The sequence below is a fragment of the Tamandua tetradactyla genome, chromosome 7 (genome assembly GCF_023851605.1).
Source record: "Tamandua tetradactyla isolate mTamTet1 chromosome 7, mTamTet1.pri, whole genome shotgun sequence".
NCBI classification, from domain to species: domain Eukaryota; kingdom Metazoa; phylum Chordata; class Mammalia; order Pilosa; family Myrmecophagidae; genus Tamandua; species Tamandua tetradactyla.
The window spans coordinates 32642704-32657557 of record NC_135333.1 but is presented as its reverse complement, the minus strand read 5'-3'; the positions used below and the strand labels follow the sequence as shown (position 1 = coordinate 32657557).

Here is a 14854-nt window from a genome sequence, read left to right as displayed (position 1 = left end):
AATAAAATTGCATTAAAACAATAGTAACATTGAGTGAAAATTTCAGACAATACAAAGTTATATAAAAGTAAAAGTTCCGGGCAGGCCATGGTGGCTCAGCAGGCAGAGTTTTTCACCTGCCATGCCGGAGACCCGGGTTCGATTCCTGGTGCCTGCCCATGAAAAAAAAAGGGGGGGGGGGGCAAGAAAGTAAAAGCTCCTCATAATCCCACTAGAGCCAACCACTGTTAAGGAGAACTTCTCCCCAGACTCTTCTATGGCAGACCCACACGTGGATTTCTTCTTCCAACAAACAGTCGAATATGGTTGTTTGGGCTGTGAGAGCCCTCCATGCTCAGAATCACAACTTTGAATGGCTCCTACCGTCCCTTCCCAACGTGGAAGGAAGCCAATAAATTAACAACCATTTATTGTGGAGGATAAAGGTTTCAAATTCCTGCCCCAGAAAATTACTTTACTACCTGTTACAGGACTGCGGGCCTCACTCAGCCTGGTGTGGATGTGGAATTGGCGAAGGTGGGAGTGGGGTGGGGGTCTGCAGTGTTCCTCAGAAACTGCCTGTTTTAGTTTCCTGAGCTGCGCAAGCAAATACCGTACAATAGTTTGGCTTAAACGATGAGAATTTATTGACTCAGTTTTGAGGCTAAAAGAAAGTCCAAATCAAGGTATTACCAAGATGATGCTTTCTTCCCAAAGACTGGAGTCCTGGGGCTGGCTGCCAGTGGGCCTAATCCTTGGCTCCTCTGTCACGTGGCAAGGCACATGACGGCCTCTCTTGGCCTCTCTGTTCTCTTCTGGGTTCTGGTGAATTTCAGCTTCTGGCTGCTCCCTGGGGCTTTCTCTCTATGTCTGAATTTCTTCCCCCTTATTAAGGGTTCCAGTACTAGGATTAAGACTCATCCTGATTGTGGTGGGTTACACCTTAACTGAAGTAACATTTACAACGGGACCACACCCACAGGAATGGATTAAGTTTAAGAGCATGATTTTCTGGGGTACGTACAGCTCCAACCTGCCACATTGGTCCAGGGCTTACAGCTGTGCTGTGGTCAATCCATCAAGTGAAAAGGGGGCCCAGTTCAGAGAATAATACACTAGGGTGCTCTCCTACACTCTCTTATTTCCTCTCTGTGCTACTTGGGGAAAATGTGTTTGTTTGTGTTTTGTTTTTTGTTTGTGTGTGTGTTGCTGGTTCTAACCCCCCCAGCTTTGACAATAAAAAGATTTGCTAAGCCCTGCACATTTGTAGGCAGGCCAAGTGCACTTTGTTCTTGTAGTGTTACACTATTCTTAGAGCTCTATATGTGGTGTTCTATATAGTTGGCTTTTTGCTGAAGGGGAAGATAGATTTAATGAGTGATAGCTATCTTGGATGGCTACCAAAAGTGCTCTGAGCCATTCCAAGCAACAGGCCTTCCCTTTTTTCCCTTGTGAGATTGTTCTGTGATCTCTGCCCTTCCCTGGACAAAGTCCAATGCAATGGGAATTTCTGCGAATGATTCTGCAATGACCCACAAGCTTGGAATGGTGGAGCCAGCTGGATCTGCCCCAGATCTGATTTCTGTGGCATGGAGAACTTCATCCTTCACACTGGCTCTCATGGCTGTGAGGTAGAAATGTTTGTAAAGGATTCTTCAATTCTCAAATCTTATAACAAACAACGGGAAGATCCCTGTAAAGGAACCTAATCCAGAAGACAAATGGACAGCTTGACAGCTGATATAGCTCACTAGGGGTCAAGCAATAGGTGTGGCCTTAGCCAAAGGCCAACATCAGCAAGGTAGAGGAACTCTCTGAAGGGTGCAGATTACAGAAGACATGCTCATAAGCATTTATTAGAAGTCTGGTAGTATTTATTGTGCAACAAAGCTCTTATGACAGACGCTACACCACTTCTAAATCATCCCTCGATTTTTATGAGCACGCTTCCTGAAACGCTTCCTAGTTAAGCAGCAAATACTGGGCTTCTCCTGAGGACTGCCCAACACTGTAACACATGCAGGGAAGTTCACAAGAGACCCAGGAGATGTGGGTCTTAATGGTTACCATTTTGTGAGCCCTTGCTATGGGTCAGGTATTGTGCTAAGAACTTTGAATGGATTGTTAGCAGTTAATCTTCACAACAACTATGGTTATCCCCATTTTCAAGATAGGCAGACTGAGGCACTGAATGGCTGACTTGCTTACCCAAGGCCACCATAAATGGATTCAGGCAGCCTGACTCTAATGAGCAAGTGTGTTCTCCTCCTACTCTAGAGCCCTTGGGATACCTCAAGGGTACAACACAGCTGGGGAGGCAGCCAGTTGCCCTCATAGACTTTATTATCTCAACCCTGTCCTCTGCTTCCCTACAGACTCTGGAAAAAGGATGCGCCTCTTCCTGACTAAATCATTGCCTCTGGTGGTCTTTCCTTTGAATCCTAATTTGGATCTGACTCCTCTCCCATCCCCTTCAAATTGCCTCTTTCCTTCCCTCCTTTCTTTTTCCCCTCTATTTCCTTCTCAATTTCTTAAATGAAGCCCTGTAGCCATCTCCACTGCCATCAGTACTCCCTCCTTCTTTAAACCTGGCCTCCAACCCTAAATCTCTACTGGAACTCCTTTCTCTATGCTCACCTATGACCTCCTGTGGCCCAGATCCGAGAGAATTTGTCAGTACTTGTTTCCATGACTTCACGGCTACATTTCATTCTGAGAATCCTCTCTTGGTTTCTCAAAATAGCCAGCTTTCCTCCTACCTCTACAACTGTTCCTACTCCTTTTCTTATCATTTCTCTCTCTAAGCTCCTTCAAAGGAGCCTGTCTGCCCTTCTCTCGTTATGTCTTCCAGAGACAGGGGGCTGAGTTATTTTCCTACCTCCACCTCTAAGATTACCATTTTCAGCTCTCCATCCCCAGCCTTCATTCTGCAGCCTGTAGGTTGCATGAACTTGTACAAGTCAGGTAAACAAGGTGGGCTTCAGTTTCCTCATTTCTAAAATAAGTATATTGAACTAGATTTATTAGTCTAGACTGTGAGATAATCATAAAACCTAACATATTTTAAGTACATATTATGTACCAGGCAGGAACTGCTACTTAATTTGTAGGGCCGCTTGCTTAAAAATTATTAAGGATTTTAAGATGGGCTCAGCAGAGCATTAAACGAAATGTAGGACCCTTCACCTTCAGAGCATGGGGCCCTGTAGGACAGCACTGGTCACAAGCCCGGGAAGCCAGACCTAGTGACTTTATATGTACCGACTTACTCAATCCTCACAACAACCTCATGACATCAATACAGAGGAGAAAACTGAGGCAAGGAGAGGTTAACTGCCTGTGGTCACAGAGTGTTTAATTGGTAGAGCTGAGAAAAATAATTTCTGCCAGTTGGGGTTGTTGTGAGACTCACACAGTGAAGGCCCCTGGGATTGGCACCCAGTGAAGGGTGTGTCCCTCCCTGGGACCCCATCAGGAGAACTTTCTGGTGGACCCTCAGCTGGGCCATGCCTGTTCCTGCCATAGGGAGTTTGTCCGTGCAGTTTCTGCTGCCTAGAATGACCCTTCCTTGCTTCCTGTTACCAAGCCCACACTTTCTTCAAAGTTGAGTTCAAGCCCCTCCTCCTCTAAAGGGCTTCAGGACAGAGAAAGCAGCCCTCTCCTGGCTCCACCCCAGATTTCCTCAGTCAGACCCACCCCCAGCTTGGCGGTGGGAATTATTTACAGCTTTAGGAGTGCCATCCGCCATCACTTCCATAGGCTCAGTGGTAACCAATTCTAAAAGGCTAGAAAGAAAACATCTTTAAACTTCTCATCAACCTTAGTTATAGGCTGTCTCACTTACCAGACCAAGGGCCTTGAGGGCAGATGCTATGTCTGAGTTTTTGCTATGTCCCTGATGGCTATGCTTATGTTCCCCTCAAATATAAAGTTCCTTCTTGGCTCTGGATCTTTTCCTAGAATGCCTCCCCTACTCACTCCTCAGTTAACAGCTTAGAGAGCTCCTCCTCCTTCAGGAAGCCTTCCCTGATTACCACTCGCAGGTCAAGCATCTCCTCTGAGCTCCATACCCGTTGTGTTTCCCCATCATCACACTTGCCTTCTGGTGTCTATCTTTCTAACCCGCTTATGAACATCATCAGGGCAGAGACCTGGTCTGTCTTATAGGGCCTGGGGTACAGCAGATTTTCAATAAGCTTGTCTGAACAAATGAGTGAATAAATGAATAAAAGTTAATGTTAAATAAACATTGGTTAAACTGCAGGCCCCTGAGCATAGGGCTGGGCTCCTGACATTTATATAAACTTATTAAACAAGTGAAAACCAACAATGGCTCCAGAATTTCTATTAAGGTGAGGGCTAAGTGGTAACAATCTGGCTAGAAGGAGGGAGGAGACCATTGGACTCCCCTAGAGGGGAACAGTGACAAGGTAAAGATTCCAGTGTGACAGCTCAGTTAGTGCTGGGAGCAGAGGCCAGAGGAGCCCTGTCCTAGGCCAGGGGTCGGCACACTAAGGTCCATGGGCCAAATCCACCTGCTGCCGAGTTTTGCATGACCCGCACACCAAAAATGATTTTTACATCTTTTAATGGATGAAAAACATCGAGAAGAATATTTTTTGACACATGGAAATGGCCTGATAGTCACATTTCAGTGTCCATAAATAAAGTTTCAGTGGTTTTATCTGTTTACGTATGTCTTTAACAGCAGTAGTTATGACAGACACCCCACGGCCCAGCATATTTATTATGTGGCCCTTTACAGAAAACCTTTGCTGGTCCCTGGCTGCAGCCATCTGACCCTGTGGGCAGCTGCTCCCCTACCCAGAGGGAGACTTGCCACCAAGTGGCCACACGGTGTCAGCCTTTCCCCACGATGCCTTTGGCTCTTCTAAAGGAAACAAGTCCTGGAGCCCAGTTCTCTTCAAGGCTGCCTGCGCTGGGCACTGTTCCTGCATTTGAGCTTCTCCCAGCCCAGCTGGGGGACAGGCAGGCCATGGTCAGGGCCAGTGCAGATGGCTGCATGCAAAACTGGGGGAGGGTTTGGAGTTGGGCCTGGCTTGGTGCTGGGTAGGCAGGCTTCTCTGGATGAGTTCTGCTTCTTTGCCTTAGGTTTTTTTGTTTGTTTGTTTGGCCTGGGCAGGCTCCAGGAATCAAACCTGTGTCTCTGCATGGCAGGTGAGAATTCTGCCACTGAGCCACCATTGCACCGCCCTGTGTTAGGTTTTATTTGAGCTTTATATATAAAGGGTTCTAGATATTAAACTTTTTTTTTTAACCCAAAACTCTCAAGAAAAGTTACGTAGGGACTTCTGCACAACCAGATAAGGTGGTAGCCTTCTTCCACCCACGGAACCAATACATTCACGCTGAGGTGGGGCCCAAAGTGCAAGGGGAACATAAGGGTCCCACAGAGCAGAGCTGCTTATAGACAGTATCTCTAGCAGGTTTTCTCCACTTTTCATTCAAAACCTGGGCCTTGAAACTTGCTCTAGCTGGATGGACATTTAAGCCTGTGCCAACCCTGCACAATCAAAGTGGCAAATCCATGGAATGATCCAGGTGAGACTGTCCCTAAAGAAAAATGATAAAACACCTGATACAATGAACCACGGAAACCCTGGCTGTTGACTGAACTGCACGTAATCACTCCCACAACCTCAGCACACTGCCACATTCATCCCTGTTTTCCACATGGGGAAACCAGAGTTCAGGAGGTGATATAGCTTGCTGGAGTCATTTAGCTTTTCAGTATCTTAGCCCAAGTCTTCCTGTTCTGAAACCTGTTCTCCCTCCACTGCTCACCTCAGCCAAGATGACAGCAAGCTGCATGCACCCCAACCACCTTGAAACCAGGAGTTCCACCAGCATGGGGACCTCTGGGTCTTCCCAGCTCACCATTTTACCCCCAGGCCTAGCACACAGTAAACATCCATTGAATGAACAAAGGGCTGCAACCTGCCAACACTGCTGGGTGAGTGCCTTTCCCCCAACCTGTCATCTAACTTCTAAGATGCTTTCAGGAAGAGGTGAGTGGGGTGGGGGGTGGGGGATGGCAAAACTACTTAAATCACGAGGCATAGTTCTTAGCACACAAGGGGATCTTTTCCCCTTGCTTACACGCAGAGGACCGTGGGTGCTGTGGGCACATTGCCTGGTTCCTGCCTTTTCCTCCATCCTCTTCCAGGCTCCTACACACTCGCTGACTTCTGGAGCAGGTCCTACCCGGTCTCCTTCTAGGACATCTTTCCTGGAGCTACTTTCTAGAGGCTGCAGACACCGACTTTTTGTCCCTTTTCCAGATGAAAACTTGTTTCCAGTTGGCTGTCACCTGGAGAGGCCACCCAGTGTAGTGAAAGGGCTCTTGGGGATTCTGGGTAACTGGATGTTGGATGACTTTGGACCAATTTTCTCACTCAAGGCCTGGTTGCTCCTACGCTGCTTCTGTGTCAGCCTTTTGAAAGGAACCATGCAGAGGGCTGTCCCTGAACAGCCAGAGAGGCCTCAAGACCTGGTTTCACCAAGTCTTAAGGTCCTGGGAGATGAAAAGAAGCCTTCCCGGAGGAAAGGATTGGGTCAGGAGGGAGTATTGATAAACTCAGCATTTAAGAGATTAAATAGCAGAGAGCAGAATCCTATCTGTTTTCCATTGTGATTTCGGAAAGTTGAGAACAGGACTGAAAGGGTCTTGACAAATTTGGGAACCTCTGACAACTCCCAAGGGTATTAGCCAGGCTACTATTGTGTGGCTGTCAAGTTTTCAATCATTTCACAAATAGGTATTGAGCTATGAATAAAAAGATAGGCCACAACACTCAGAGCCTGATCTTCAGGCTCAGGAACCCCTATCATGCCAGGCAAAAGCACCATGCTGCAGAGCAAGTATTTGGAAGCAGGGCCTCTCTTGGTCTGTAGTTGGGAACTTCAAAAGGTTAGTAGGAAATTCAGGCCTGCTTTGCTTTGTGAGGTCTCTGAGCTGATCCAGCTGGTAGTTCATCTAAAAGTACTCATATCTGCACCTGCCACCTCCTGCCCTTCTCCCCTAATGTGAACATCTTGCATCATTTTAATCATGGTCTAGCTCAGCTCACTGAACCCGGGTTCCTGCTCTGTACCAAACTCCTGTGACTGAAACAGCAGTACAGACAATCATGACAGCTGCTGGGTCCTCTGGGCAAGAAGGAATGATCATGTAGCACCACCAGATGATAAACTATACCCACAGCTCATAGCAGGGCTAATTAGCTGCTGAGGGGTTCTATCGATGCTCATTCCAAATGTGATAACGACGTTTCAGGGAGCTATTCCTGCCTGGCCTGACTGGAGGAGATAGAAGGCTGTCTGCTGTAAGCTTCGGCCACTTTTTTGAGGTGGGGACACATAGGTGTTTTCTGTACAGAATTTAACTGATACTGAAAGAAGGGAACAGATTGGGAGCAAAGCTGCCAATTAGGCAGCTGTGTGCACATAAACATACCTGTTCTGGGGTTCTGGGGAGTGAAGAGCTAAGTGAGGTAACTGGGACAAAGATGGATTTGTATGTATGTCCCAGAAAGCGAGGCCAAACCCTCAAAGCTTTCTCTCAGAGAACTGTTTCACAGGGTAGAGTTCATATAAAAGCATAGACAGAGAAGCAACCTGCCTGGGCTGCTGGGGCTGCATGGTATACAGCAGTTGGTTCTCAACCAATAGCAGTGGGCAATGTCTGAGACATCTTTAGTTGTCACAACAGGGAAAGGCACTACTAGTATCTAGTGGGTAGAGGCCAAGGACACCGCTACACAATCTACCATGCACAGCACAGCTCCTTATAGCAAATAATTATTTGGCCCCAAATAAAAACAGTCCTAAACAAACAAACAAACAAAAAACAGTCCTGAGGTCAAGAAGGCCTGGTCTTGAGGAGTTGGCTTGATCTGCATTTAACACAACGTGGGATCTTAGGAGAGTCAGGTACCTCCTCATCTGTAATGTGGACGTAATAAGAACTACCCTGCTCACCATGCTTTATAAGGCTCAATCCCCAAATATATAGGAAAACTTTTGACTTAGCCTTAGACTGAAAACCTGCAAATAAGTAAAGCATCTAGCTCAGTGACTAGTAGATAGTAGGTGCTGAATAATTGAAAAAGAGAAAAGCAACAGCCAGTTTCCCTTTTCTTGGCTTCTACTGCTACGATTCGCTGTGGCTTGAGTAAGTTGCTCCCTTTTCCAGGCCTCATTTTTGGTCTAGCCCGTAAATAAAGTTCTCTACAGGTATAGGGCAGTGGTGTTAGCAGATAGTCTCAAGTCCGGAAAACACTCTCAAGTGATCAGGAATAGGATTAACCATACCCAGAGAACAGAGAGCTGGTAAGTTTTGCCACAGCTCAAGGGAAAACCTCCCAGCGCCATGCAAGAGTCTTGTGCATCCTGGCCTCATGGGGCAGAATATGGGGTGGCAGCAACCCCAGGGATCTAAGCCCTCAGGTGTCCCTGCTCACTGGGGGTTGGCCTTCTAAAAGAACAGAGCCAGCTGTTGACACTCCACCTAGATAAGCAGGGCTTGAACTCCGTTTTCCCAGAAAGAGCACCTTGGCAGTGGTGGAGGAGCCAGACCACAGCACTGGGTGTGTTCTGGTGCTTCATTCCTGTTCCTTCTACAGCCCTTCCCATGTACCCAGCCTTGTGGAAGCTGCTGTGGAGAGACCAAGGGCATGATCCGCCCTTGAACTTGCCATCCAACTGGGAAGGCCAGCTGTTCCCTTGCGATTTGATGACAGTGAGAATATTTCACAAATATGTGCAAGTGCTAGAACAGAGGGCAGATGGAGTAAAAACTGAGAAGCCAAGAGGCATATCCGAGTGGGCTGTAGCTTTGGCAGATAAGCAAACATTAAGAGCTCCATTTTATGACTTCAAGATCCTCAGAAATCTTTAGACTATAGTCTCTCTAGAATACTGTTAGCATTTCAGAGCTGGAAGGGGTCAGAGACATTTTGTTCAAACCTCCACAAGAGGAAACAGGCTGGAGGGGAGAATGCCCTGCCTAAGGGTTCCTGCCTTACAGTCCAATAACCCTGCAGCTACATGGAGTTGCTTCCACTTCACCATCAGCTCTCCTCTCCCCCCTTCACTTCTATGACGTAAATGAGGGTGACCCCATCTTGGCACATGGAGAAACTAAGGCAGAGAGGGAGGCCAGGCTCAAGGCAGCAGTGAGTTGAATTTCCAATCTGATGCCTTCAGGGCAGAGGAGGGAACTGGACCTGCTCGCTCAGGAGAGGGGAAAGGGATGAAGTAGGCTTGCTTCTCTCACAGGGGAGGCAGAAGCACTCCTGCGCAGGACGGCTCAGAAACTGCTCCCTTCTACAGGTCTCCTCCTTGCCCCCACTAGTGCCCACCTTCCACTCTGAGGAAGGTCCCTTCCCCCATTGCAATGCACCCATCTCATGTCCCATGCTTTCAAGACTCTCAAGGTGGCTAATCTGGTAAACCAGTTTGAGCAGAGGTTTAACATAACCCTCTTCCTTCCTCTCCAGAACGAGCATGTGCCACACTGCCAGGCCTTGGTACACAAGGAAGCACTTTCCAGGAAGTGTTTAATCATCACGAAAGCTCAGGGAGGGGGGTAAGGGACCTCACTCCCTTGTCCCCACACCCTAGAAGCTAACCTCAGGACTAACAGAGACCCCTGAGAATCAGCCTCACTCTTCCTTTCCCTCCCTGCTCCCCCCACCCCACCCCAAAGACTAGATTCTTCTCAAATGAATGCAATGTGTTGCTCCCAGTTCCTGCTTTAAGAGGAATGTCTGCTTTACCACAGCACCACTAGCAGTGCTGCATGTTTCCTGGCCTCACCATTACCTGCCCTGAGACATGTGCCCCTCCCCCAAGGTGCTAGTGGTGCCCCAGGGATTTGCAGAAGGGAAGATAATTTGGTTTCAAAGCAAGAGGCAAAAAAAGGTCCTTTCCACAGGGCACTCTTGCCTCTCATCCCGTGGCTTGGATCCTTCATCTCTCTGCTTGATACAGGGTCAGCACAGAGTCTAGAGTCTGGCCATTTGCCCTGTCCATTCATGAACTCTCTCCTCCGGGAGAGAGTGGGCCAGGTAACCCTGGCCAGGTGTCATGGACACCCAAATCAGGGAGTCCGAGGTTCCTAAATACAGCCTGACTTTTGGCAGGAGGTTAAGGCTAGTCTTTGGCTAAACCAGGGAAGGCACATAAACCCTGGCTGGTGAAGAGGACCGAGGACCATCTCGGTGATAGGGCAAACACTCCTATCCGTGGGGCCTGGACACCCACCCACCCTGCCCTTGGGCATGCTCTCTCCCTGATTTTGGTGGCAGATCAAGGCTTATTCAGGGGAGGGAACAACCTGAGGTGAAGGCACCATAAGAACCCCTATATGGACTTGCATCAGGCAATGGCCAAGGAGGTCCAGACAACTCAGGGCTGAGATGTCAAGTACCATACAGAGGGAATTGAGACCTCAGGTCAAGGGGTCTGAAAATGGCAGTGTCAGATTCTGCCTCTGGCTGGGGGAAGGCTGTACCTTCCTTTCCTCATTCCATTCAGGCTCCCATGCAAGAGACCATAGCATTGGTGCCCCAGCTGTCCCAGTCACATCTTCCTCCTTGAATTCAGAGGCCAGAACAAAACTGGAACTTGGGATCCCTGGCTCGGAGCCCATATCCTCTTCCCTTTTACCCCACCAATCTCTTGGGGGAGTTTGAAGCAACGGGAAGCCCAGAGAAGGATGAGAAGGATAAGTCAGGGGGTTAGGGCTGCCCTGGAGATCCTATCACACTAAGGTATAAAGATCTGACCCTCCCCCCATCTGGGGGTCCGCAGGGTCAGGCTAGCCCAGCCAGAGGGAACAATCCAGGCATAAAGGAGAGCGGACACTATTCAAACTTCCACTTCATGTAAAAAAGGAGGTGGTGACCCCTGCCCAGCCAACAGTCTTGTGGAGATGTGGGACTGTCTTGAGATGCTGAGGACCCTCCTGTCTGGAATTCAGGGTCCCTGAGGCCACGAGAGAGGCTGCTAAGCAGGAGGCAGGCAGGGGTCCGATGTGCAAACTGGTGCAGGATTTGTCCTGTGCCCTCCACAGGGCAGGGAGTGGGCAGCCAATCTTGGGCATACAGGAGTCCTGCCCACCGCTGTCCTGTGGCTCAGGAAATCACGCAATTGCTTGGCTTGGCAGAACTGGGACGTGTTTTACCTGTGAAGAGAAGAAGCACAGGCAGGGAAGGGTGTAAGAAAATGCATAGTACTCTTGCCTCCAGCCCCTCTCCTGGACACTCCTTTGGGAGCTGGACTTACTGTGTCCCTCCCAAGCTGATCTTAAAACCAGGTCACAGGGCACCCATGAAAGACTCTCCTGGCCCTGGTAACCTCAGCAAGATCCCTCCTGTTTGGGCCATGAGGGGTCTGTCAGCCACACCTTCCCAAATTGGCTCTGTGAAAAGTGGGAAAAGTGCTATCCACCATATCCCACCCTCACTGAGGGTGGGGAAGACTGAAGAAACAACAACGACCATCAGTGGCTTCTAAGTCTGTCCAGAGGCAGTTCGTCCACACTGAATGCAGCGTCACAGTGTCCCAGACACAGTCTCCGTCATCCTCTCACAGACGCCACAGGCGGCAACACTGTGGCACAGGCGTCATTAGCCCCATTTTACAGCTGAACACAGTGAGGCCAACAGCTTACAGGGCCAGTGGGCACCTGCGCCAGCAGCCAGGCTTCTAAATACACAGTCCCAGCTCCTTTCGCCACAGCAGGCTGCCCAGGTTGGAAGGTGCAGAGCTTTCGCATCAGGAAAGGGTCAGTAGCGCTTCGAGAGCCGGGCACTATGGGGTTACACGGGCTGGGGGGTGGGGTGGGGAGCACTTTTATGGTAGAGGGGAAAGAAGAGGGAAGAGAAGTGTCCCACTCCAAGCCAGAGAAGCTGGTTCCTCCTTGTCTCCAGGCCCCTGCAATGCATTTCCACTTCCTCTACAGTTCAAGCAAGGCTGGTGACTTCTCTGGCTGGATCTCTGCTCTCTGACGTATGGAAGAAGGAGACGGTGCTGCGAGGCAGTGTTGGAGACAACGTCCTCAGCAGTGCCAACTGCCCTTTTCCTAGTTACAGCCTGCTCCATTACTTCCTGCCAGTTTCTTTCTACACAGCAAGGGTTATCTCCCTGGTATTCACACCACCTTCCAGTATCACTTCAGCTGTGAATTTAATTAAGGTGGAGTCTACCTCCTCTTCCAGGCCATTAGCCAGAGAGACACTAACCAGAGCCGACTTGGAGCTCTGGTTCTGGTGGCCCCTTCCCTCCCTGCTCCCACTGCAAGGTCCCTAAGCTTGCCCTTCAGTTGCAGTCCACCAGATCCTCGGGACTTAATACTAATCCAGCTGAACACCAAGCCCTCCCCTTAGGCAGGAGGCCATTGTGGACGGGGGTCAGGTCCTAGGGGGGAGGGATGGGCTGCACCCACTGAGGCCTGATGGAGAGAGGAAGCCCAGCCCCTTTGGCTGGGGCACTGAGTGCTGTGTCTGGGGCAGCTCTGTTAAAGTGATTATTTTTGCCTTCCTTTAGTCCTCTCACTATTGCAATGGGCACATCCTTCCTTACTTCCTCTCCTTAGTGGCTTGTGTTACTTGCATGGCCTATTAAGCAGACACCAAACTCTCCCCCAGAGGCAGCAGCACTGTGCAGGCAGGTAGGCACACCAATCTGCAGATCCTGCGGCAGGGAAGGAGTGCAGCTGGGAGGGTGGGAGGGAAAGGGCTGGCAGGGGAGCCTGCTCCCTAGAGCCTCACTCTGTCCCATGTCCTTCCTGGGGATAGAAGGTGCATGTGTCAGGATTTGCTTCCCTCTTGTTCACTCACTCAGGCTCTGAGAAAGCCTGGAAAGATACAGAGAAACCAGTCTGAGGAAGGTCCTCTGTGTCCCATCTCCCCTTCAGTGCACACCTTTGCCTGCCTGCAGGCATCCGGCAGGACTCTGAGGCGGACGGACAGGAGAGAAAACATCAACAGTTTTTTTTTTTTAAAAAAACAAAAACAAAATGCATATAGGGTATGGGTGGCCCAAAGGAGTTGATGGAAGAAATGAAGCGTCAAAGAGGTAACTGTGGAAGCGAAACTGGCGGCAGACCAGGGAGGCCACTAAATGTAGAAGGAGCACATGAAATGGGGGCTGCAGCGGGGAAGGCTGCCGGGGCATTCAGGAGCCACAGCTAGTCTGGTCCGGCTGGCGGCAAGGTAGTGTGGAAACAGGCAGCAGGGGACAGGGACAGGGAAGGCCACTATGTCAAGGACGATGGGCTGTACCTTCCCAGAGGGTTCAGGGATTCAGCACTCCCTTTATCTGGAAGATTCTTCCCCCAGATGCTCTTTCAAATCACTGCTCAAATGTTCCTTTAGAAAAGGATCAGTCCCCTCCCCTGCTACCCTCCCCAGGATAACATACACTCCGTAAGAGCAGAGACTGTTTCTTTTGTTCACCCTTGTACCAGGATCTTAGAACAGTGCCTGGCACAGAGCAGACATTTCATAAATATATAATAAATATATATTGTGGATTAAAATCAACAGGCAATGGCAAGCTACCGAAGGGTTTATATCAATGCTGATAAGAACAGAGATAATGGCAATTTCAGCTGGGTGGTATCTGTTCTCACTCTCCTAGAGGGTGGGGTAAGCCTGTTCAGGCCCCCGAGAAAGCAAGACAGCGGGATTACGATGTTTGCTGATGAGGATAAGGATAACTGCCCTCCACCAGAGCTGAGTGGATCAGTCACTTGCAGGGTGCACATTCGTCCCCTTGCCAGTGCTGCGCCATCCATTGGGACCCTTGCTGAGAATGGGGCTCACGTTCTCAGATCTGATTGCAGCCTCCAGATGCCAGCTGGGGCCTGCACCACACTCCACAGGAACAACACCGAATTCTCAAATGCAGCCTTGGCAAGACAGCTCTTGGGTAGGCTTACTCTGGCCACAGGTCTGTTAAGAAGCAACCTTTCCCCGATATCCATCCCAGACTGAGGCCCACAACTCCAGGAGAGAAATATGAGCCCGCCAGCCCCCGGGAGTGACACGCCAGAGCCTGGAGCCCCCAATCCAGGACCCAGCGGCCACAGCACTACAACCTGTAGGCAGGAGTCAGACCATGCTGCCTGGCCAGGGTGGCCCATCTGCATATGACTCAGGAGAACCCGAGAGAGTCCTGGGGAGAGTTGTCACTGCAAGCCCTTGGCGAGCTCTGGGAAGAGCCCATTTCCAACAAGGGGATCTTGGGAAGGAAATGACCTGGAGGGACTCACCAAGGCACACTGGGAAGTCAACTGTTGCTCTCACCTTCCTCTCAGACAGTTGGGTACTGGGGGAAAAGTCAGTCACACGTTTGGGCTTGAGGCCCTTGGAAAGACTCTTCGAAGATGAGGGAAACGGTGCCAAGCCTAGGCTTCTGGAAACAGTGGTGGTGCTTTGGGGAAGTCACTGGGAGGCAGGAGACCACACTGCCACTTTCTCACCATGTGCTGTGGACACAGGGGCTCACTCTCTGAGCCTCAGCAGTCTTGTTTGGTAAGTAATGTCATCAGGCAGGGAGGTTGTGAGGCCTATGTAGATTCTATGTGTAGGAATTTAGCACCATGACTGCCCAGCACCAGGAAGGTGTTCAGTCACATTTCTTTCTTTCTTCTTTCTCCTAATTATCCGCAGAAGTTTTGGCCACTTCCCTGTGATCTCCCTGAGGACAGAGACCTCTGCCACTTGGTAAGTATCCCAAGTACCTCCTAGATTGCCACATACCTGGGGACTCATCAGATACTTGGTAAGAGGCCACCAGTAGCAATGGAAAGGGCAGAGCATGGCTAAGGCCTCTTTGGAGCCCT

General features: G+C 49.7%; 1 protein-coding gene across 1 annotated transcript in view; it reads right to left on the bottom strand.

Annotated features, from left to right (window-relative positions):
• Nucleotides 1-10871: 10871 nt before the first annotated feature.
• FAM83F (family with sequence similarity 83 member F) overlaps nt 10872-14854 on the bottom strand; it is a 29212-nt gene continuing 25229 nt past the window's right edge. The window contains exon 5 of the mRNA XM_077168898.1: nt 10872-11188. Within this exon, the coding sequence (XP_077025013.1) occupies nt 11139-11188 (50 nt within the window). The 3' untranslated portion in view covers nt 10872-11138. The remainder of the gene's footprint in view (nt 11189-14854) is intronic.